Genomic DNA, 23831 nt, shown 5'->3' with positions numbered 1-23831 from the left:
ATTTACTTCTACTTTACAATTATTTTCCGCTTTTTCTCCAGGTATGGGTGTTTGAACCGTCTCAATTAATACGAGTCATACTGTCCCGGCCTCCGGAGGAAGTGAATAGCGAGCGTGACGAGATTGTTTCAGAGTTATCCAACGCTACGCAAAGCAGAGTCGTAGTGGACGATATTAGATATCATGTTGATGCTTCTGGACATATTCGTAGAGAATGGTAATGACATACAAATATAATTTTACTCTTTATTCTAACTTAATCTACATTGATTTGTAAGAAATATTGTATGTAATCTGAAACTTTTGTAATAGGTGTGATATGTATTTGCACGTCGTCGAACCGAAAACTCAAACCATTGCACCGATTCCTCATGTCCTTAAGGTTATCGATGCAAAATACGATTTCTTGAAGCACTACTATGCCGGATTTGCTATTGAAAATGTCGTGGTGAGTGCTGTTTATTTTAAATCCTAGTATAAGAATATGGTATCTCAAATATAATTACTTGCAAACTGTATAGAATAAATTATCTTGTGATATAAGAAGAAAAATAAAATTGCTTTGTATAATTACACAAATATATTGCCAAATATGTGCTTCATTTATTTTTCAGCCCGCATACGCAGGAGTTCAAGAAGAACCATTCGATCCTGCACTCGCTGCTCTAATAGCTCTCTTAGTTGTTTTGCTCGTAGGAGCAGTCACCGTTACAGTAGTCTGTTGCTGTTTACGCCATTGGTAAGAATATTCAAATATCACAAAAAAATATTATAGGCTTTTATTCTTATTCGATATATCTACATCTGACACTTTTAGGGTAATAACTGTGCCAAATGATATACGTAAGAAAGATGGTCTAATTAAAAAACAGATCATCGACGAATTAAATACGACGGAGAATCCTTTGTGGATCGAGCAGTAAGTCTAAGTTTTACAGAAGAGTTTTACCATTATGCGTGATATATAACGAAACATTTCTCTGATTGTAGAAAATTGAAACTCTACGAAGAGCAAGAGTTAACGATGCAAGTGTTTAGCGAACCCGAAGGTGGTCTCGTTGGTGAGAGACGCGGCAGTGGTGTAAGCGTCGGTATGGGAGACACGTCTCAAGATAATACTTATGCCACTATACAGCATCCATTGCCTACAAACAGGCATCGTCCGACCACACCGGATTATACCACGCTTCCAGGAAATCATAATGTATGCCAAGTAAATCTAATAACTAACATTATAATTGCGAGGTGTCTTGTTACACTGACAAATTTGACTAACTCTGATTACTGAAGTTTTTTCTTTTAAAAATCATTCAGTTTCTATAATATAATGTAAATATTTTGCAAATTATGATAATCTAAATCACTTAAATCGAAAAAACAATACACAAAAAGACAAATAATATTAATGACTGTCAGTGTGACTTGCCTAGACTGTAAAATATAATTTCTAAATGATCGTTGTTTTATTTAGTTATACGAATCGGCAATGGGTTTTCAAGGATCAACATTCCAGCCTTCCCCAAACGTGATGCCGCAACTGACGCTCGACCGCGACGGCCAGCCCCAATTCGTTTCGGGGCTAGTATAAACTGACTCTACGCGGGCATTTTCAGCCCTCCCCTTGCCATCCCTCTTCCTACCACTTTCTATCTTTAAATAAGCTCCGTCGCCGTACGTTGTACCTCTTTGTCCGCGGCTCTTGTTCATTGCACGCGCCTCTTCGGAGCGTACTCTTCGGGCGACTCGCATGCACACACCTCTTTGACAATAACCGAGTTAAATATTGGTCGGGTTTGTCCTGCGAGTAGACGCGTGTAGAGAAGAGCGACACGATATTCGCGAGATCTGCCCTATCTCCTTTCCCTCTCACTTACGTGATTTTTGCCATTTTCAGTTTGAACTCTTCCGCAAGAGAACTCAAGATAAAGAGTGACGACGAACGACACAGTCAATATTACTGGAGTAATTAATCCCTGTAGCTGGTGTGTGCATGTATATATGTGTGCGTTGCCAACCTGGGGTCCCATCTGACTTTATCGTTAGATTTACTTTTTAGGAGAATCAAACAAAGGAAAAAAAAGAAAGAAAAAAAAAAGAAGAGAGAAGAATATAAGCTAGTGATAAAATAGGCACTATGAGATAACTCGAGACGACCGAAGCTTGGCACAACAGATATATGTATATAAGTGAATGTGTAGATTCCGTCCAGCCCAGTTTTCGTATTATTTTCCTCATTAGTTTAGTATTTATGCGTTTCCGAAGTTATATACATGCGTTCCAACCGTGTAAACGCATCTTGTACGCACGTTTTACAACGATCACTGCCACATTTTTGGCATCGACACGATGCAGTTGTTGTATCCGATCAATCAAATAATCGAGCCATTGTTGCTAAGTGCACAATATAGAATGTAATTAAGATAGCATACACACAATTTCTAAGTTATATTGTATAATATTTAGCATATTTATTTAAGATAGTATGTTTTAAACGACTGATATTCTTTCTTCCCGATTAAACTGTGATTTGATTGCGCCCGAATATGAGTGCAATGATTTATTAACTCGTAACGGTTTTGCACGAGTCGCTGGCGATGGGCGGACATAGTCATATCATAGTTAGATGAAGTAATGACGTTCGTAGCGAATTCTATTGTGTCATTATAGCGAAATGATATCTAGCTTCCGAGAAATCGTGTCAAATTTACACTTTAATAGCATCTCCATAAACCGTCCTCGGCTGAGAACACAGATTGTGACTTTCGGGAATTCCCTACGGACGTCGCTTGCCGTAAAAACGTATCGCAACTACGTACTCGATAACTTAACACTTGCGAGTTATTTCTAAGAATACATTTAATGTAAAACTATTATCGGTATCATGATATTACTAGATGGTTATGAATATTCCAGTTAGCAAAAGTATCTGTTTATTAATTACAAATTTATTGTAATATTGTAACATATTTTATGTAAGTCATTAATAAAAAATATTCGTACACCAGAGATTGTAATTTAATACATAAAATGGATTTGTTTCAGAGATACACTAACTGGCATTTTCAAAATTATTAGAATTTACCTTTTTTTTTTCCTTTATTTTTTCAGGGGCATCAGATTTTTGAACATTTTCGTTCTTTGATTTTGGTGTATAATCTAATGTCTCGATTATTGCTTCCGGTTGATCAAGCCACAATTTGTATTCTCTTCTCGTAGGAAATTGTTTAGTATGCATACAAGTTAGACATGTCCATTTAACCTTCTTTATAGGCTTTGATGTTAATCTGACTCTAGCTGTCTCCCCAGGTATAAGTGGACTTTGACAACATTTACATATACTTCTCTTTAAATTCGGTTCCCTAAAGAAATTGATAATTTCCATTAATTTCCAAGAATTTCTTACATATATATTTCACTTTTCACAAAGACATCAATAATGTCTAGAGACTTACATGCGTAATACTGCTTTTTTGGCACAACGCACCATATTATTACCAAAGTAAGATGCTGTATATCGATCTATTAATGCCATTAGATGACTAGCCTGTGACAAAATTTTAAATGATAGTAGCAATTTTTAATAATTTCTAGGTTACTTTATCAAGTCAAAATTATATAATATACTCATTGAATATATAAAGATTATAATTATGGGAAAATAATAAATTTCATACATTCTTTACATACTTGATATAAATAATTCATACGTTCAAAAATATCTTTGTGCTGACAAAGTTTGTTCTTATTTCCTGCAAGTCGTAATAAGAAACTCTTGATATATGTGCATATATAAATAATCTTCAGTAACATTTAACTTACCCATCGCGGAATCAATTTGTCATTTATTACTCCAATTTTGATTAATAATTAGTTATTCTTATAATCTTATATCGAAAAACTAGTATATATTTGCGTCACTTTTAACAATGATTCTACAATGCATCTTGTGATTTTAAGGTTAAGATTTAGATTGAAGTAAGTTAGGTTATATATGTATATAGGATTGACTTTAATGCTGAAGTTATCACACAAGAGATGTAACCTTGAAAATTTTTTGTTTTTTTATTTGATACTTTCTTACAGAACTTTTCAGCTGCAAAATTCTATATTATAAAAATATATACATAGTTTAAAGATAATTAAAAGCTAATTTTGCAGTTTTCTTCCCATCTTTATTATATTACAACCCTAATCATATTTTATTTATACATTTATTAACAAAATATTATATATAAAAATCTAGTCTATACTTCTGCCAGCTTTTGTGCTTTTTTTAAAAGTAAACTAAATATATTGTCTTTTATCTAGATATACTATTGAAATCAATACGAGTTTCAGAGAAAAAATATTAAAATGAAATCTATCTTCTCAATATTTTTGTAAGATGTTTTGAATAATTTTTTCACATAAATGTATGTAGCCTATAAACAAGCCTTTTATATGGAATTGCATCAATGGTGAATCGGACATTTATTTCAGCATAAACTAAAGAAATCCTACTATCCTTAATAGATTATGCTGGAAACATCAATTCTCCTTGGATTTAGCCTTGCACTTCCATGTTAAGAATGGCGTAAATTCTATTTCCAACTTAGATGTATCTTCAACTCTTAAAATGCTGTCATTTGTATTATTTTTACTATCATCTCTAAACAGAAAGAAACATTCATTTCTGTAACATATACATAATATGTATGAAATTACAAGTATCAAGTTTCTTTTAAGAGCAAAAATTTATCCTATTAATTCTTAAAATAAAATTATTTATCGCATATTACCGACAATGTTTCTCTTGCACATTGTCATCCTCTTTATAATGATACCCATATTCTGCTAAAACAATATCCAAATCGTCGCATTGTTCCTTGAATTCTTGATATATCTTTTCCGATTCTTTTAATAACTGATCCGTGTCTTCCAGGCACGGTTTGAATTCTGATTGAATTTTCTCCAATTTATCCTGATGTAAATAATTATATAATTCCATATAAAACTGGCTATGCTCGAAATTTATTCATATTAAAATATATAACATTAACAATAATAATATTAATACAAGAATAAAAATAGTGTAGTAATATATTATTTTTTTAATATAGTAATATATGATAAATATGTATGTGCGTTTGCGTATTCGTGTATTGTGTGATTTATTTAAAATTGAATTTTTTTTCTTTTGCATACAGAAAGATGTGCATTTCATTGAGTAACATTGAGTAATATAATTTCCAGCGAAACTCACGCCAGTATCCCGAAGAGACTCCCATATTTCGTCCAGGCACGCATTCGTCTGGGCGGTGCGCTCCGCGTAACCGCCGACGAGAAGATGCGGTATCTTCCAGGTCTCGGCGAGCTTATCGGTACCCTCATCGATTTCATGCGCCTTGTGCCGCAATTCACCTAAGTAATTCGAGAACGAATCCTTTTCCATGTCTCCGTTTTTCGTAGGAATTGTCACGCAGCTAAGTGACTAACAACTAACGATAACAACACTTCTTGATCGCCGAAAAGAATTGCCGAATTTCAAACCAGTAACAGTTTAATTTGGCGCAGTGTTGCCAATCTCGAATTTCTCTCCGCGCTTCAGAATTGCGTTCGAAAATGTAATCGTCGGGTAGAGTAACGTTCGATTGACCAATGGGATGAACGGAGCATACATCTCTGATTGGCCAGTCAAACATACTCTGTTCCGACAGGCAGATTTTCGAACGCAACTTGGACCGTTAGGCGCACAGCATCGGTTTGAAAAATTTCCTTTACGGTAACGTCCTTTTCGATAAATATGGAGTTTCATAGCAAACGTACGTCCGTTCGGAGGTAAGATAATTTCGATTATTTATTCGATACGATTCGATAGAGGCTCTTATTTGTCTTGAGAATGTTACAATAATGTCAGAGTATTTCGTAACTATGAAGATTCTTTAACCTTTTCTATTAATCCTCGTAAAAAAAAGAGTAGTTTCAATTTGCCTTTTTCTCATACACACACAAACATATACACGCACGATACAATCGATTCTCTTAACAGAATATAATAGTTTTTGGAGAGAAAAAATGCTTTTTAACTATGAAATTTATTTTTCAAAAGAATACTCCAACATCTTTCATAAAGAAAGTTGTATCGCAAAACTCCTTTCAACATATCTTAAAATTGCAGCGAAACCACGGAGAAATCGTACCGAAGGTATTGCTTATGGTGTTCGATAAATATACAAAATGTCGGGTGAAGTGCATCAATCACCGAGACGCTTTAGAAAGATGAATCTTCTTGCCACTCATTCGAATTCAGAGCTGCATAATGTGGTGAGTCAATTTGTCAGACATTTAATGTTTTTAACAAATTTATAGGACATCGCCTGATACAAGAAGCATTAAAAATGATTTAGAATCGCAGAGTAAGTTTCGTAGAAGATCAAAGCGGCGGCACAAGCGCAATACGGAAAATAATTGCTACAGAAATAGTCAGAAATTATAGTCTGGTAAAAACTGCGTTTTCATTCAGTTTTCTCCATAAAAATAACTTGGCTCTATCATTTCCAACGCTTCGTCTTATAGGTTCATCTAAAAGAGAGAAAGAGAGAAAGAGAGAGAACAGAAAGAGATAGCGCTATTCCGCGATCGAGAAAAATCCAATTCATCTCCTCTCTTTATATAGCACTAAAGTACTGCAACAATTGTTGTATTGCGTTAAACTGAGCAATATCGTCGTCTAATAAGAAACTTATCGCATGCGCGATTGTGACGACAATTTTAAATTAACAGCAAGAAAAGAACATTTGATATATGCGTATTTGAGTACGTGTAACACAACCTCGCGAATCATCTTTTCCTACTCACGTGAGAGATTTTTATGATCACGAATATTTTTTATTGAAAAAATTCATTGGCATATATGTCTTTATAGATTCAATAAAAACTTCCGACGTCAATTATCTATCGCATTATCGGTAAATTTGCTTATAAAAACGCAAATCACTTCTTGTCGATTTAAGTAAATTTTTTTGCTATTTTTCATCGGTGTAATTTCGTCTAAAAAACTATCATATCTTGAGTAATTTTTTAAGCTTTACAGAAATTTATTGCATAACAATATTGATCTAATTAAATAACGTTTATATTTAAAAATAATGTTTCTTCAATTTATGTATACATAATGTACATATATATGTATATTGCTTTAGAAAAAGCAGAGACTATCAAAATATAAAAAATAATGACCGTTCAATTTGGAGAATTAATTTGATTTTGATAGGAAATTTCATGTTAGAATTATTAAGATATAATAAATTCATGTAAAAAAAGAATACTTTTTTGCTAAAGAAAGAAATTTGATTAAATTTTAAAAGAAATATTGCTAATTTTTATCAACATCAATATAAGTATTATTCCCCGCGTAAATAAAAAATTACGTCTTAGATAAAACTTTAGCAATATGCGGAATAGTAACATAATATTTCACATACGACCGAGATAGTACTTGAAAAAAATTTCCTCCATATTCTTGATGATTATAAAAAGTCGCATTATGACTATGCTTTTGATAAAAATTTAAATGATCTTTAAGCGCTCATTTATCATAAGCGATTGTTGCAACATTACATTAGAGTGAAGGCTGCAAATATATTGTACTTGCAATGCACTTGCACTTGCGACCGTGCTCTGACGTTCGATTCAATAATATCGTTAGCCCGTCGCAGAGATAGCGGAGACATTTTCTAAAATTACTTTAATCCCAGTCTGTAAATATTCGCTATCGCGTATGAGTTATGAAAAAAACCAATGAAACGACTGCTGATAATGTATACGACGTGCCTAAAAAAGGTTTTCAGATATGTTGTGTCATCATAATTATGCGCTAATTAAACAATAATGTACATCTATATATAATTAAATAGGTGCATTAATTATAAGATATTAATTCTGTTTACGTCTCCTTTGTCGTCTTTCCCATTTTTTCGACGAGTGTTTCATATTTTTAAATATTAATTGATAATTGAAAAAGTACGATAGAATACACGACATATACACATAAAAATACTCGAAATAAAAAAATTAAAATTTTATATATTATTATATTATTATATATTACTATACATATATTATATTATTGAAATATCACGTTATCGAAATTATCGATATCATACAGAACTGTCAATCTTAAAAAAACTATCGAAAAATGATAAATTATTTCTCTTTCTGCGTTTTAGAGATTTCTTACTTCAAAACTCTTTTAAAATATTTGCCATGTATTTTATTATTGCTGAATTTATGTCATCGGCACTTTTATCATCGATAACATTGATTAATGAAATCTGCAAAACTTCAGAGCACAATGTTACTCCTTCTTGACAATAATTCAAAAATGTTTATATATATTTCCTCATATAATAATTAATCGAAGAATTTTATTTGCTCAATTAGCATACTTTCCGAAAATAAAGAATCGTATTTTTTTGCAGAACCAAAATATATGTTGTCATAATACATGGTAATATTATAATTATGATATATGTTGTCTCACAAGACACGAAATCTTTCTGGTTTGCTATTTCTTCAAAAGAACACTATTGTATATTATGTCATACATCGTCAATTTTTTTAATATTTTTAAATTAATTATTGATATTTGAATGACACAGACAGATATACATACTTTGCATTTAGTGACGTAAATATACGAGTCAATTTAAAGATCAGCTACGTCAAAAATTAATAAATCTAATATATTTTGAGATTCATGAATTTGATATTGCGCGCATACACACACACACACACAAAGTGCTTTTAGTCTTTTAAAATATAAAATATAATTATAAATAATTTGTGAGTTGAAGTAAAGATTTTTAGCCTGTAGAATCAAAATTTTCATTTTCACGAATATTTGTGTACAGTCACTATAAAAAAGTTAGTTTCATATAAGATAATATTTACGATTTAAAATTAAATTATATTCTACAGGCCAAATCTCTTTACTTTATCTTACAAGTTAATTATTAATTTTACATTTTAAAAAGCTAAAAGTGTGCTTTTTGTGAAATGTTAAATTCATGAATCTCGAAATATAGATTCTTTAATTTTTGATGTAGCCGATCCGTCCAGTTTTTTCTTAAACGGCGATTATATAAATTACACGGCATTGGCAATGCTATACGTTTTTCACATATTTCATGTAATATGAATCGCACCTTTTTTAATCTATACAGATCATTCCTACGGTATATCAGTGATCCCAATGTATTTTTTTATACACGTAATCGTGGTTTTTAGAATAATTATTTCAAATGTCATCTTGTTTAAGCCATATATTTGTTATTTTTTTATTCTTTTGTTATTATTTATTTGTTTCTCTTGTCTTATGTACGCGTATCCTTTATCGCGTAGTATTGCAGCTATTTATACGCAATTTGTGATAAAACGAGATTATTTTTTGATATTGTTTTGATCGCGTATCGAAGATATGTCAATTGTGATTCTCCCTTAGGCTATCAAAGCGTGTGTATATCATATGTGAAAAACCAAGGATAGTATAAAATTTCGCAAAGCAGAAATTGTGTTTGCGCATACCACGAGAGTCGCGGGTTATGCATAGTATTTATTTCTAGGATTGCTAAAGCACATTCTCTCCGCATGTGTTCGACCTGCAACATCTTTTCCTGACTCTCTTACACACCCTGATAGGTCAAGAATTTATCTAACGTACATCGCTGATCTTGAAAATTTCGATTCAACGACTTTCATTCCAACGACGATATACTCGATGTCGGGAGTATCGGTCGAACACTCGAGGGCAAACGTCGCGCGAGATGTTACTTGCATTTTTGCACTTCCGTTATCGCCAGAAGATAAGAGACAAGAGTAATAAAAAAACAAAGATTAATTCGAATATGTACAGTATGCCCAGAAATTATACGTATGAATTTGCAAAGATTTTGTTGAGGCTACCTTTTTGAGTTACGAACGATCGAAAATGTGAACAATCTTTGGTTGTTTTAATTTAGCTTTATATGCGGACAAGATATATCAAAAACTCTTGTTTCCAATTTAATTTCAAGTGGATTTGATTTTAATGAAGTGTTAACATAACGCGTATTTATAAGGATATTTTATATCGAATGAGAAAATATAAGAGAGAATAGATGAAAGGTGTCAAAAATTTTTGGTAAAGAAGAATTTATTTCAAACTAACTAAAGATTACATTTATGACGATTTACGCGACACATGTGAGATTAACATTCTGAAAAAAATCACTTAGACAGTCGACAAAAAAATCAATTGACACTCAATAAAATATTAATCTAACTTGCTTTTCTCACGCCTTTAGTTTCAACTTTGAATTATCTTGATTGATTTAACAAAATGACTTGATACTATATACCTGCATTGTCTATGCGTCGCTAGTGCGTCAGCGACGTTTTAGCGGCACAATGAGTTAATTAATCATAACTGCAGTGACGTTAATAATCTTGCGTATATAGCGCAAGAAGTAATTCAAACGAATACATGAATATAAGTGGCACATGGAACTTATACAATTATAAGTATCAATATTATATCTCGAAATAAAAAAAGACTTATGTCGCAGACTCCGCTCGTCAGTTTCTCACCAAGTCGATATAACATTAATTTATTTCGCACTTTATGGAAAACTTTGTTTTCGCGATTGATAGATTATAAATACCTCTATAATTCTAGACTCGTTTCTCTTCTTTTCTTCCTCAGATGCACCGGTACGGCATTTATTGTATCAATTAAACAGAAATTGTACAGAAATTATAAAAGAAAATTTTTTTCGCGGAAATCTTGAACATAGAATGGATGAAGATTTGTTGTCGACGATCGCCACATATGCATCAATTTATTATTCTCACATTCTTTATTATTATTATTTCTTTTATTAGCTCACCACATAAGATGAAAAACGGCAGACCAGTTCGTGCAGCTCTGTTTTTAGGTTTACATTATTTTGTTGCCCGTAGAGTCGAGAAACCGGATATTCTCGTTTCTTTTTAATGAAACCGGCCAAACGCATCCACAGGCTGCACGCTTTGTTATCCTTAAGTACGTGTAATCTCGTAGGGGAAAAAGGTATATCTCTCGGGGAGACATTTTCGGGAATTCACAGGGATTCAAGGGTATTTACAAGAAATTATAAAGTAACTTTCTTTTATATTGTTTTTACATTTTTTACATTTTCTTGAATTTGTAATTACAAGGGAAAAATATTACATTATGCTGATGCATCTGATTCTATTATGTAAAGTCGATTATATATATTTAAAATTATATTTTTCGAGAATACATTCTTACTCTTTCTTAGCAATAATTACTTTACATGAATAACTCTCGTGTACCTCAAGGTTATTGCGACGATATTTAATCGAACAAAGTGCAAATTTCTTTTAGTGCTAGACGTATTACATTTCGAGTATGTGTCAAAGCAATTTTTGCAACTAATCGTTTCAGGAAATGACTTCACACAATTATAAATCATACAATTATGAAGGTGTTGAGACATACATTGTATATATAAATCTTTTTATTTTTCTGAGTAAGCGATTTGTCCCAGTCAATCTACTTGAATAAATTTTTTGCGCCACCTTCTTGGATATTTTTTTGAAAAAAATGCCGTCCGATTTATGCAATCGTTATTCGTTATTACGTTTATAAGTTAGCAAAAATGCGACTGAAATTGAATGACCGTCAAAACTGCAGTATTGACTTGCAATGCGATAGCTTGGCTTAAAAACAAAATAAATATGAAAGTTTTTAAAATAAACGCGATTGTGACAGAAGACGATATACCCCGCAATAGACTTTATTGTAGATTTTAATATGATTGTAACAATTATCGCAATTTTGCTTAAGAAAAATATAATATTATTTAATGTCAAAACTATCTCTTTTTTTTCTTACATTTATCACACACATTATTTCTGCTAATGGAATTAATGAGGCTGTGTCTCTTAATGAAAACTACTTGACTTGTAAATTATTTCCTTGACTGTCTCAAAGTCTTCGAATGAGGATACGTTCAAACAGTGTTTGTTTCCTTCTATGCAACCTATTAAACCAATAAACCAACTTACAAGGGTCAATAAGTATTTAATGCGCCGATTGACCTCTCAGCGATTCGCGAAGCTGCATACACTTTTCGTCTGTTATAATCCGCATTTCTCAGGAGGGAAAAATGTCAAACAAACGGCTTTATAAATTAACATATTTTTATAAATGGCAATTATTTATTTTTATAAATAACAAGCATATAAATCTATTTTTTAGCTCATCAAATTAAAACAAAAAGACAGGATATACAGCAGGAAAAAATTTAAGAAAGTTATTAATAAGATAGGCTCTTGAATAATTAATGAAAATTAGGTTACGAGGAAACTTTCTTCAGCTTTCACTATGATTATAGGAGGGGACTTCATATGTGAGAAAACCTGATTAATTGTACTTGACAATTAGAATTCTCTTTATTAACAGATATTGCATCATGTATAAGGTCATGTATAGAAGGTCAGCAAAATAAGACAATAGTCGCTCGTGGTGACTTTAACTATATTTATGTTAGATGTAAAGATAATTCGCTATAATCGCGTATCATCGAGAATAACGTGCAAGAGTAACATTAGTATTTAATAACGTAAAATAATGATTTCCGACCATTTTCTCTTTATGCTATTGCGTGTTGTATGCTGCATTAATACAATATTTTAAACTAAGCTGGAATATTTCATGTTAATTTCATATATATCCATCTATCTTATATTATGATTCTTATTTCAAAATAAATTTTATTTTGATATAGAAACTTTAATGCAGCATATAACGCGCGATACTGTAAATGCAAAGAGAAACTTATCGTGCTCTTTTTTATTAAAAGAATGCGTATAACGCGCGATGCTGTATAAAGAGAAAGTTATCGTGCTCTTTTTTATTAAAAGAATGCATGTTTTATATTTTGTAATTGTTTCTATCTTTCTATAGATTTTTTTTCAAATAGAAAATTTTGTATGTTTAGATCCTAGAGAAAGTTTCTTTTTCTTTATTAAACCAAGAAAATTAGACGCGTTAAATAAATGTTATTGTACCAGTGTTAGACAATTAAAAATATATTGCAATATATAGTTTTAGCTGTACACACACGCATATACACATACACGGAAAAAAAAAATGCTGTTGCTTCAATTAAAGTCTACGTCACGGGCTGCCACAAACATACATAGTTCATTCAATGATATTTTTATTGGACCAAGTATCTGGATTATTAAAACAGCTATCCAGATATTTGGTTCAATAAAAATATCATTGAATGAACTATGTATGTTTGTGGCAGCCCGTGACGTAGACTTTGATTGAAGCAACAGCATCTTTTTCCCATGCATACATACACAACTTTCAACTTTATACTTGCAACAAAACTCATTAATTCTATCCGCAATATAGTTTAGATCTACGCTGTTTCTAGCGTTTCAATTTTCATATAGATTTATGGATTGTTCGTATTTGCAGTCCTACATTTTCAATTACAGTCTCGCTCTTTTCTGAAGTATTGGCTTTCGGCGCCAACCGGGCTAAAGTTCAAGCGATAAATTCTATCTCGGCGAGACATTATGTTTATATGGCGCGTTTTAGCGAACGATTTTTCGCAAAAAAAAAACAGCGCGTTGGGAAATAATATACATTATAATTTGCAGCTGGTGTCATAGCTTAAAGAAGTCGAATTAAGTGTAACGATCGTCGAAATTATATATTTTTTAAAGATTAATATTTGTGATTTGCGTTTTCTATTATTATCATTATCACTAGATAAACATTTTACAAATCGTCAAGCAGTCAAAAAATATCGTTAAGCGCGTTTGGAGCGTCTTCAAGATGTTTACATTTTAAATAACCAGAGAATCTGCGACAAAGCCGAAAGTTTCGATTCTGCGACTCATCTCAAATATTTGAAAAAATTAAACAACCTGCGAGTGTATATCATATCGTGTGTGTGTTTCTGGCTTTAGAGTAATAGCTAAGAATACGATTTAAAGATATCAAATAATGTTTGATAATCGGAATATCTAAAAATATAAAATTTTAGAAACTAAAATTTAACTGCGTATGCTCGAATTCGTCTTCAATAAGCCTAATAATGTCAATACATGGCTATTATTGCCATGTGTAATTCCGTAAAGAAAAGTTTCTGCGTGAGAACATTTCGCTGTGCAGTGGCACGCAATCGTGGCTAGTACACACTCAAGTGTTAACTTGAGACCTTGCTTATATTTTTATGTCCGAAGGTAAACGGACTGTCTATGACGAGCAAGCATTCGATTCGCGTCCGAATAGAATTCATTATTAACGGCACAAGTCGTCATAGCTCACGCGATATACGTGACATAGTTACAAGAACTAATAAAAATAATTAATTACGATGTTTAAAACAAATCGTATCATTCGTAATACATGCAAAAATTCATGAAAGAGACGGATTACGATTATTTATAGATCTATAGATCTGCAAAATAGAAAGAGAAGTTACAACTTTGTAACTTTTCTTTGGTACTTCTACAACTGGTACTTTGAAAATATGTAAATTTAAAAATTCTGAACTTTATATGATTTTAGAAAGGAGTAATATAATAATTTTTATATCCTGTGTGTAATCTTTGTATTCTGGAATCATTTTCAATAATATAATAATACTTTTTTCCTGCATAACAAGAATCACGCAAAAAACGCATTATGTAATATTATTAAATCGAGCAATCATGTGTATAATCGACCGTTCTTAATATTCACTAGAATTTTAATTCGTGCATCACGTAGTAATTTTTCATTGAAAATGCCTAAAAAATTCATAAACCTCTATTATATCGTAAATGAATATGTATGAAATATACAGAGATGATTGCATTCGAGGTAAACAAATTGTATGATACGTTCGCAGCATGTGAGAGATGACGTCGTTGACGGAGATTCACAAAAACGATTACACGCCAAGAGATCGGCTTACTCAATCTTCTAATTATCATACGGTAGCAAATATCTCATGTGAATCTCACGATGGGATATAATAGAATATATTTTATTTTTTTTTTTTTTGCATGTTGAAGTATTTTTCTCGAATGACAAGCAATTACCTTTCACTCTCCTTGATTTTTCAAGGGAAGGAAACTTCATTTTTTATCTTGACGAGATAATGCTTCCGATAGCTACTTCTCGTGGAAAGTTCTAGTCATGGAAAACTATGAGTCGTGTCATGTATGTTACATTTGTCATTAAATCGCAATATTTTGCGTTAGAGATTTATTTATTTATATTTGTATTTTGTTTCTATTTTAAATTCAAATCTTATTTTTATAAAAATTTTTTTATTATTATTTCTTTATTATTTACTTTACATTTATATGTCATCGCATATCGATCTGACCAATCACATTTCTATCAAGAGAATCTTTAGAGTATCTTTAATACATAATTTCTCATATAATTCGCCGTTTATTTCTTTCATTAGTCACGATGCTGTAATTTGAATGGTTAAAAGTTAATGTACGGCTGTGATAATAGGGTTTAGCAATATCTTGTTAAGGTTTGTCAAAATTTTATACGGTTAATCAATCAGATCATTGTGTTGACTTTTGAAATCAACACATGCTGCGCTAACACACAAATGGAGAGTTTTCGAAGATGTGCAGTATTACACACACATTGGTATTATAATTTGTTTTAGTGAGTCGTGATTGAAAGAGGCTGATGCGATTGATGCTGTTCTACGAACTGTTAAATGCATGAATTTGCAACTCGTATTCTCTATGCTTCTTGAATCCATTGAAGCTAACCGAGAAGAATAGGAATCAAAAGTAAATGACGTGAGATCATTTCAAGACGATCCTCTTCAATCTCGATCTTCTTCGTACGGTTGTTAAAATCGTGTTAAAATAAATTCATACATGCAGGCAGGCACGTCCTGTTTTATTTAATTTCAATAAAATAAAAATAAGCTGAAATGAAACATGCTGCTTTCATTTTTCTACGTTCAATCTAATTTAATTTACCTTGTAAACCGGAAAATTATTATATAATTAAAGCTGCGATTAAAAAATAATTAGTAAGATACTATTTTGACAAAAATTTAATTTGAAGTTTTTATTCAATTCGAGGAAATACTTAAAGGCGCGCGTTCATTATCAGTTAATATATTTAAGTAAACATACAATATATTAATTAATAGGATAAAAAGTCTTCGTATTTCGAAGTACTGTTTTTACTTACCTATATACCAGCTACTGCTTTTATTATTTGCTGCATTTGTACAAATACGCACATGCGTAAGCAAATAAGTCTAGACATCGCTAATGTAATTAAACAACTCGATTAAATGAATGCAAATTTTTTTTGCTATATTTAAATAGACATCTGCAGAATATCAAATCATTGTGTCACAGAAATTCTGCATCTTAATGTTTAAAATAAAGATTTCTAATTAATAAAATTATTCGTTTATTTTTACTGTTATGCATCTTGATATAAAACTTCAAATTTACCGTTCATAATAAAAAGCGCAAAAATATTTTAATAACGTCTCTCATTCTAATTTTGTAAGAAAAAGCATCATTTGTTTGAATTATTGTAGCATTCATTGCTATATTATCATGATTTGACTTTTCAATTTTTTCTTGAGATCATAAACCACGCTATCGACACGATAGCATGCGAACGACTAGGATAAGAGATAAATGTTGGATAAAATCTCTTATTATTAGTATTGCATATCTCTTTAAACCCGATTAATGAACAATCAATACAAGTTTTTTCTAATATTTTAATTTTATACCATAAGTAAAAGATAAATCAGATTAAATTAAGACAAATTTCAAAAATCCAGTTCTTATTTTGTAAATGTTTTATTTTTAATAAAAATAAGAGGAATACCGGCAAAAATGTCGCTAACAAAATGTACGTTATGATTACTGTAACTTTCCACATCGAGATACATTGCCCCTGCTCGAGGGAAATCCCGAATTCGAGACTTTCCTCGAGCAGAGGAATTATTTGCTCAAGTTATTTATTTTTTTTTTTTTTTTTGCGCCATGAAACGTCAATGATGCAAACGAGTTAGCACGTGGACGATTTTCTCGTACGTACATTCCAACACACGCACGCTGACAGACGCAACTACGCTAAGATCCTCTACACGCATACCTGCTCACAGACATTGCGTCGTGTCGGTCAGTCGAGTCTGTCGAGCTCGTCCGAAGGACGCCGAGAGACTCGGCCTTATATAAAGTCGACCGGCCGATGGATCATGTATTTATTCGCAGAACGTACGACGTCTTGGTACGTCTCGAGTCTTGAGTCATCGAGCTCTTGAAGTTACGTTCTAGTCAGCATCGACCATTCAATCGATTTTTGGTCCCGCGCTAATCGACGTGACATCTGTCACGTAAAAAGTGCAGAGTGTCAAGTGCCATTGAACAAAAAGTTTTTACACGCATTGAACGGGTGAAACTCTCTGTGTGAAACGCGAGTCTCTTCAAAGATCAAAGCTCGTACTCTAGGAGAGATTGATCATGTATACGAATCCGTTCAATCGCAAACACAGTACGATCCGTCAGATGCTAGATCGTCTGTTGGACCCGACGAAGAAGACCATTAGGAGATCGGAGAGCGTCTCGAGTTCCAGTAGCAACGACAGCTCGAAGGACAGCCACGGGTCTTTCAGCCGTTATTATTCCTTGATGCATAGTCATCGAGGTAATCTTTCGTGGGGCAGGAAATAATCTTCTCGTGAGGAGAATTCTTGCGCATAGCTGAAGAACAATGTCCATGCCATATCGATGCTTAAATCATGCGTATGATGTTCTCGATACGAGTTTTCCATTTTTGCCTTATCCGCAGCAGCATCTGTATCTCACATCGTTCTGTGTCTTTTTGGATGAAGCAAACAACCAAGAGTAAAGATAGCACATCTGATCTCGTTTACGAAGTGCATTTTGCTCGTTGAGTGCGTGGCGACTTTCTCGATCTACGCCAATGACGCGATCAATAAAAAGAATCAGTCGGAAGATAAGTAACGGACGATAGAGATTATGTTGAAAAAAATCGGAGAGAAACTCGAGGAACCTAAAGGCCGTGTCAAGACCGTGAAAGAAGCACAAGCGTTCGAGGCATTCCAAGACGGTTAATCGATTATACGATTGGATCGACAGCGAAGAAAAAATTATTTTTTCCACTATCAAGAAACAGCAGGAATCCTTTCTTCTCCTGGATTTTTTCGTATTATCTATAAGTCGTCTCTATAAACCGACAAGTGATTTAATTTTATTGTATCATTGACTACCCATAACGAATCCATTGTCGTGATTCTCCGCAGTGCCATAATTAGTTAGGGCCTAAGATCCATCAAAATGCTTAGGTTTATGAGAACTAACAGAAGAGACGAGTGGACTTCTGTCTCGTCGAAGGATATAGCCATCAAACTTAGGTCACTAGTCAAAGCCAGTATTAGCCAGTATCGATTGTCATAGAATCGACGTCACATCATATACCGGCGTTATATCAATTTCGCATTCTCATATAATTTATTTTAATCATTTTTTTGTATGATATAACTCAAATAAATGTTAAATATTTTTTGAAATATTTCTGTTTGATATCAGCGTCCTTATACCTCCCGTCTTCCGTTTATTATTCCGTTTAATATTCCGCTATTTAGATTGTTTATTAGAATTTCAGTCCTCTCAATTGTTTCGTCATTAATTATAGTTAGTTGTAACAATTTATACTTGCATAGATGTTTTGATTTAATAAAAAGGAAAAGTATTATGATACATTTTATAATTGGATTTTATTATCGTTATGAAAGAGAAATCTATCGACATCTAAATCTATAATTGTGCAGTTATTTCTTGAAGAAAATATTGAGATACTTTATAAATATTTATTAATAATTAATAGAAATTTTTATAATCACGAACATTATCTTATTTAATAATATTATGTATAATTATTTATAAATTGTTTTAATTACTCTTTTAAATTATCATGAGTTATTTTTATGTTAAAAATATCTCCATTAAAATAGATTTTTATTTCCAGATACCTTATTGCACTATTACAAATTTGAATCACGTTGATCACGTATAATTAACGAAAAGAAGTCAGGAATAGCAAAATTCAAAATAAACAAGAATTAGAAAATGCTAAAATCATTGATTAACATATTATATAGGTCTATATATATATATATATTTAATACGTAATATGCAGTAAAAAATAAGTTTAAAAACAAAGAAAATATCGCGAATTTATAATTTATGCAATATAATTATATTACGTATTAAAAACGATTCTTTTTGCCTGAATTGATTTTGCTTTTGTTATATTGCTTATTTGCATATATATACATATATTACTTTATCACACGTAGTTAATAATGCAATAACATGTAGTTAATAATTCGTTTGTCTTAATCGTCAAACCAGAACCTACATACTAATGTAATTTTTTCGCCTAATATATATATATATAATAGATTTTGTAAGGTTCGATTCTAATATATAATGTCAAAGTCAGTCTGTTTTCCCGTTATAAAATTATTATTGTACTAAATAATCATTATAGCATGATATGTATTATCGTTAAAGTATTTTAGTTGTAATCTTGTGTATGAAGATACGTGAAAATTTATATTACAGGATTTATATATAAGTACATTAGTTGCTATTATTCAGGGTTGGGAAGTAACTTGTAACGTCGTTACCGTTGGAGTTATTTCTTTTCGGTAACAATCGTTACTTTTTTCTATTTGTAACGGTAACGGTAACGAATTAGCCGTTACTTTTATCCTTATTTTTTGGTTCTTTATTATCTTATATCTATTCAATAGATGTATTTTTTGAAAAATATTTTGTAGCCTTTTATCATAGGCTGCATTCTGATAGTACTAAAGTCACTGATAGTCATCTCCAGTACTGAAAATCTATAGTAACGTAAATTATAGATTTTACAATACTGGTAGTGAATATTGGAATACACTCTTAATAATATCAATATTTCCCTTATCAATATTTAAAAAAATGTTTGATAAAAATTTTCGACAAAATTGAAATTTGTAAATTACAATTTAAATTTCTATAAAGATAAGTATTAAAAAGTAAAAATATTAACATAAAAAATTAGAATCATTAAATAAGTTTAATATAAAAAACGCTTGCTATATAGAGACTAATTTAGAGTTTTTAATTGTAACATAGATTATTACATTTAATATTATTTAATATTGATTATTAAATAATTTTATAATGTAATAGCTTATTTTAGTATTACAAAAAACAAAAACATAACGAAAAAGTAACGAAACGTTACTTTCCAAGTAACGGTAACGGTAACGCGTTACTTTTTCAAATCAGTAACGAGATAATGGTAACGCGAGTTACTTTTTACAAAAAATTCTCTTTCTTTTCCGCGAATAGTTTCTTTCTCCGAGGAAATATTTTCATGAAAGAGATTGTTACCCCGTACTTTTTCCTTTATTTTTAATTTAATTAATGTGCTACATATTTATTTTTATTTTCCATTTATACTTTGTTCTAATAAAATATTTTTCTTTTGCAGGCATCAAGACGCGACTATCCTCATGCGAGTCACATTATTCTCGCTTCGTAACAATTTTCTTCGATTGCAAATATCAGCTTGATCACTTCGATCGGAAGTAGTGTAATTTTTCATGAGTTCAAAGTCCAAAATGTGTCTCCGTAGGCGTTACAACTTTGATTCACAATGCTGCGTAAAAATGTTCCGGTCGGCCTCAAGATAAAGATCAGGTAAGAATAGCAATAGAAGAAGGTAAAAGAAAGAAAAGAGGCGATTTGCTCTAGTTGGAGTTTGATCGAGATTCGAAGGACAGTAGAAAAAAAATACATTTTGCGTTATCCGTTCAGATTACAGAAAATAATTAAATGATTCAATTAAATAATTGATTACGATATAATGATAATATTTGATTTGAAACGGTACCATCAGTACAATTAATAGATTAATAAAAATATTCACGAATGAATTTTATTTTAAGCTATAGATAAATAAAGATGTAAACGAAAGACGTTTACTCAATCGAATCATTAAGGCTGTCTAGTCAGTTGCAATAACCTCATTACATTTCTTCCTATATAACGTTATTTATTATTAAGTTATTAATTCATTATTCATGGTTTTTATAAAACTAGAATAATGATTACATAATTTTATATGTAACAAATAAAACTAGTTTACAAAGACAATAACAAAAATTAAAAAAATTTATTATCATAATGTATCTATCTTCTCTATTTTATTTTATTGCTATATAATACAATCGTGGTATTACCTGTAATGCTGCATATTTGTATTACTGCCATGATGCTAATTGTAAGTAGAATATTCCAGAATTTATTTTTTTTTAAATTATAAGATAAGCATTACATATTATTATATTTTAAATAATTTTCTTTTGAATTACCATTATCTAAATGTGCCATAATATATGTGACATAATTGAAGTATAATAACACATTTTTTAATGCTTGCTTATTATTCGTGTAATTACATTTTAATTGAACAAACAAGTTTCTTGATTAAAAATATGTATCAACGTGTTTTTCCTGCAGTATATGCGTCATTGGAAACAATCTGCTTATAAGTTACAACGCAGAAATTATTTCATAGAATTTTGAAGCAAGTGACGAGTAGAATTTGCGAATTTATATTGTTAATTAATTCGATTGTGATATAAATTTCATGGATTATATTTGATTAGATACATCATTTGCATGCGTGAATGATTTTATCGCGCGTTTAAAATTTAGAGTATGAAATTGATGAAAAATAAAACCGTAACTATGGACAATTTATCTTCTTACGGCAAAGTTAGCGATGAATTTATTTATCATTATGCTTGACAAGTAGAAGATAATTTGTTCAAGTATCATTATATAGAGAAATTTATAGATTGTTATGAAATTTTCTTTCAAAAAAAAGAAAAAATTTATTTTTAAGGAAAATTTTTCTCTATTTCACAAAATTGTTTATTCTTTTTTTCGAATGTTTTCGAGGTTTTTAAGACTTCAACGTCTAGAAATACGAATGAGCGAGTTATTCCCAAGATAACTTGGAAAGAGAGATATCCAGGTTAACTCTTGGGTTATACCAAATTATCACTTATATAAATAAGATGAAAGATAAGTAGCCAGGAGTCATTCAGATATAAAAAGTTATTTTGCTTAATGACAGTAATATACAGGGTGTTAAAAAAACCATTCGATATTTATATGGTAGATAGAACATACTCAGTAAAAAAAACCTTAGTAAACATAGATCGAAAGCTCAACTGTTTCTGAGATATAAACATTTTTGTATGTTAGCATCATGATTGACTTACTAGCTTCTACGTGTCGCATGCGATGTTTATCTTAGTGTTTATATATCGTGTTCTGAATGTCCTCATTCAATTTCCATGCATACTTCGGAACAGAAAATTTCACCAGCGATCAGTCAGTTTGTCATCAATCGGCGATTTTATTCATTCGGACCTTTGCGATTTAGTGATTACACAGTTACGAAGTATCGTGCTGAAAACGTTGACGTATTACCATATACATAAGATATGCATATTCTTCGCCGATAAATGACAGAAGAATTACGTGATCGAATCGGCGATTTTATTAAATAATTCGACAGAGATCTAGAATTTTCGAGAGAGTTTGCGATTCTGTAAAAAGAAGCGTATATGAAAATAAAAAGAGAACATGTAGACCACCTTCTGTAAATATCGAGGTAAAGACTTAGACAGATTATCTTCTCACGTCGCACGCGACACGTAAAAGCCAGTGAGTCAATCATGATGCTAACGTACAAAAATGTTTATATCTCAAAAACAGTTGAGCTTTCGATCTATGTTTAATAAGGTTTTTTTACTCAATATGGTGTGTCCTATCTACCATATAAATATTGAATGTTTTTTTTTAACACCTATATATATATATATATATATATATATATATATATATATATATATATATATTTATATTTATATTTATTTATTGGCTTAACTTTATGAATAAAATATAATTAAAATCACGAAATATATTAGGCATTTTAATATTACATATTTATTGTGTATAATCTAGAAAGATGCAAATGCAAGATGATGTGAACTTAATATACGATACATAAGTAAAGATAGTTGACAAAAATAAATATTCGAGAATCTTTCAACGTATTTCAATAAGTTTTGACAAATTTTGCTTGAATGTAATATATTCATTGTACGTCTAGCGGAGGAGGGAGGGCGGAAGTATACCGTGAAGAAAACGATTTATTATAACCGATATATGTATAAAAATAATTTATTGTTAGCCGAAGTTAAGCTCCATATACAGCCGCTCATTGATATTTATAGCTTACGGTACCATATTGATAATCAAATAAATTATTCATGATTCTCAAAGCATTATTTTTTCCAACTAATTTCACGCCACGTATTCAATGTTGCTAAAATTAAATTAAAATCAATTATTATTCACGGTATAGTGTCTTTTGTTATGTTGTCCTCTTAAAGTCCGCATACGCTAACCGTACATTTTCATTCTGATATATCTCGTTCGTAATTCATGATCTAATAATAGGATCAAAATTGATCGAGAAATTCAGCTCGGAAAACTTTATCTCTTCTTTGTTTGTCAATAGAAAAAAAGTCTGGTAATATATAGTATTTGTATTTAATAGGATTTTATTAAAATTTTTATATAAAAAGCTTGAGCGAAAACTGCACTTATTGTCTTGACAATATTTTTCTCTTTTTATT

At 31.0% G+C, this 23831-nt stretch overlaps 2 protein-coding genes and 1 long non-coding RNA gene across 6 annotated transcripts in view; 2 read left to right on the top strand and 1 right to left on the bottom strand.

Annotated features, from left to right (window-relative positions):
* Positions 1–3007, top strand: part of Cad87a (cadherin 87A) — a 177372-nt gene extending 174365 nt beyond the window's left edge. For 2 of the 3 annotated variants that reach the window (XM_070309093.1, XM_070309094.1), the window contains exons 24-29: positions 42–217; positions 313–448; positions 615–739; positions 818–919; positions 991–1204; positions 1472–3007. In XM_070309093.1, the coding sequence (XP_070165194.1) occupies positions 42–217; positions 313–448; positions 615–739; positions 818–919; positions 991–1204; positions 1472–1588 (870 nt within the window). In that variant the 3' untranslated portion in view covers positions 1589–3007. The remainder of the gene's footprint in view (positions 1–41; positions 218–312; positions 449–614; positions 740–817; positions 920–990; positions 1205–1471) is intronic. The other variant, XR_011447977.1, reaches the window with a different exon arrangement.
* Rpp21 (ribonuclease P protein subunit Rpp21) lies at positions 1879–4520 on the bottom strand. 2 transcript variants are annotated; one of them, XM_070309096.1, is made up of 5 exons: positions 3820–4520; positions 3688–3749; positions 3453–3544; positions 3083–3359; positions 1879–2844 (listed from the first exon to the last, which is right to left on the bottom strand). In XM_070309096.1, the coding sequence occupies exons 1-5, from the start codon at positions 3821–3823 to the stop codon at positions 2839–2841; spliced, it is 441 nt and encodes a 146-aa protein (XP_070165197.1). In that variant the 5' UTR covers positions 3824–4520; the 3' UTR covers positions 1879–2838. The 2 variants fall into 2 exon arrangements, with proteins under 2 accessions (XP_070165197.1, XP_070165196.1); XM_070309095.1 differs by having other exon boundaries at positions 1879–3359.
* A 1225-nt stretch (positions 4521–5745) lies between these two features.
* LOC138940301 (uncharacterized) lies at positions 5746–20856 on the top strand. The gene is made up of 3 exons (XR_011447974.1): positions 5746–5817; positions 6158–6303; positions 20606–20856. It is a non-coding gene; the product is annotated as an uncharacterized lncRNA (long non-coding RNA).
* The last annotated feature ends 2975 nt before the right edge of the window (positions 20857–23831 follow it).

The sequence above is a fragment of the Polyergus mexicanus genome, unplaced genomic scaffold (assembly GCF_030449975.1).
Source record: "Polyergus mexicanus isolate NDT 795.1 unplaced genomic scaffold, iyPolMexi1.0 SCAF_16, whole genome shotgun sequence".
Lineage (NCBI taxonomy): Eukaryota > Metazoa > Arthropoda > Insecta > Hymenoptera > Formicidae > Polyergus > Polyergus mexicanus.
This window is presented reverse-complemented; position numbering and strand designations above follow the sequence as displayed.

Excerpts from the sequence above, each read along its gene's own strand:
- Rpp21 (XM_070309095.1), bottom strand. Across the intron at positions 3,545-3,687 it reads GTATGAATTATTTATATCAA|GCTAGTCATCTAATGGCATT; the intron begins GTATGTAAAGAA and ends ATTTTGTCACAG. Across the intron at positions 3,360-3,452 it reads AAAAAAGCAGTATTACGCAT|GGAACCGAATTTAAAGAGAA; the intron begins GTAAGTCTCTAG and ends CAATTTCTTTAG.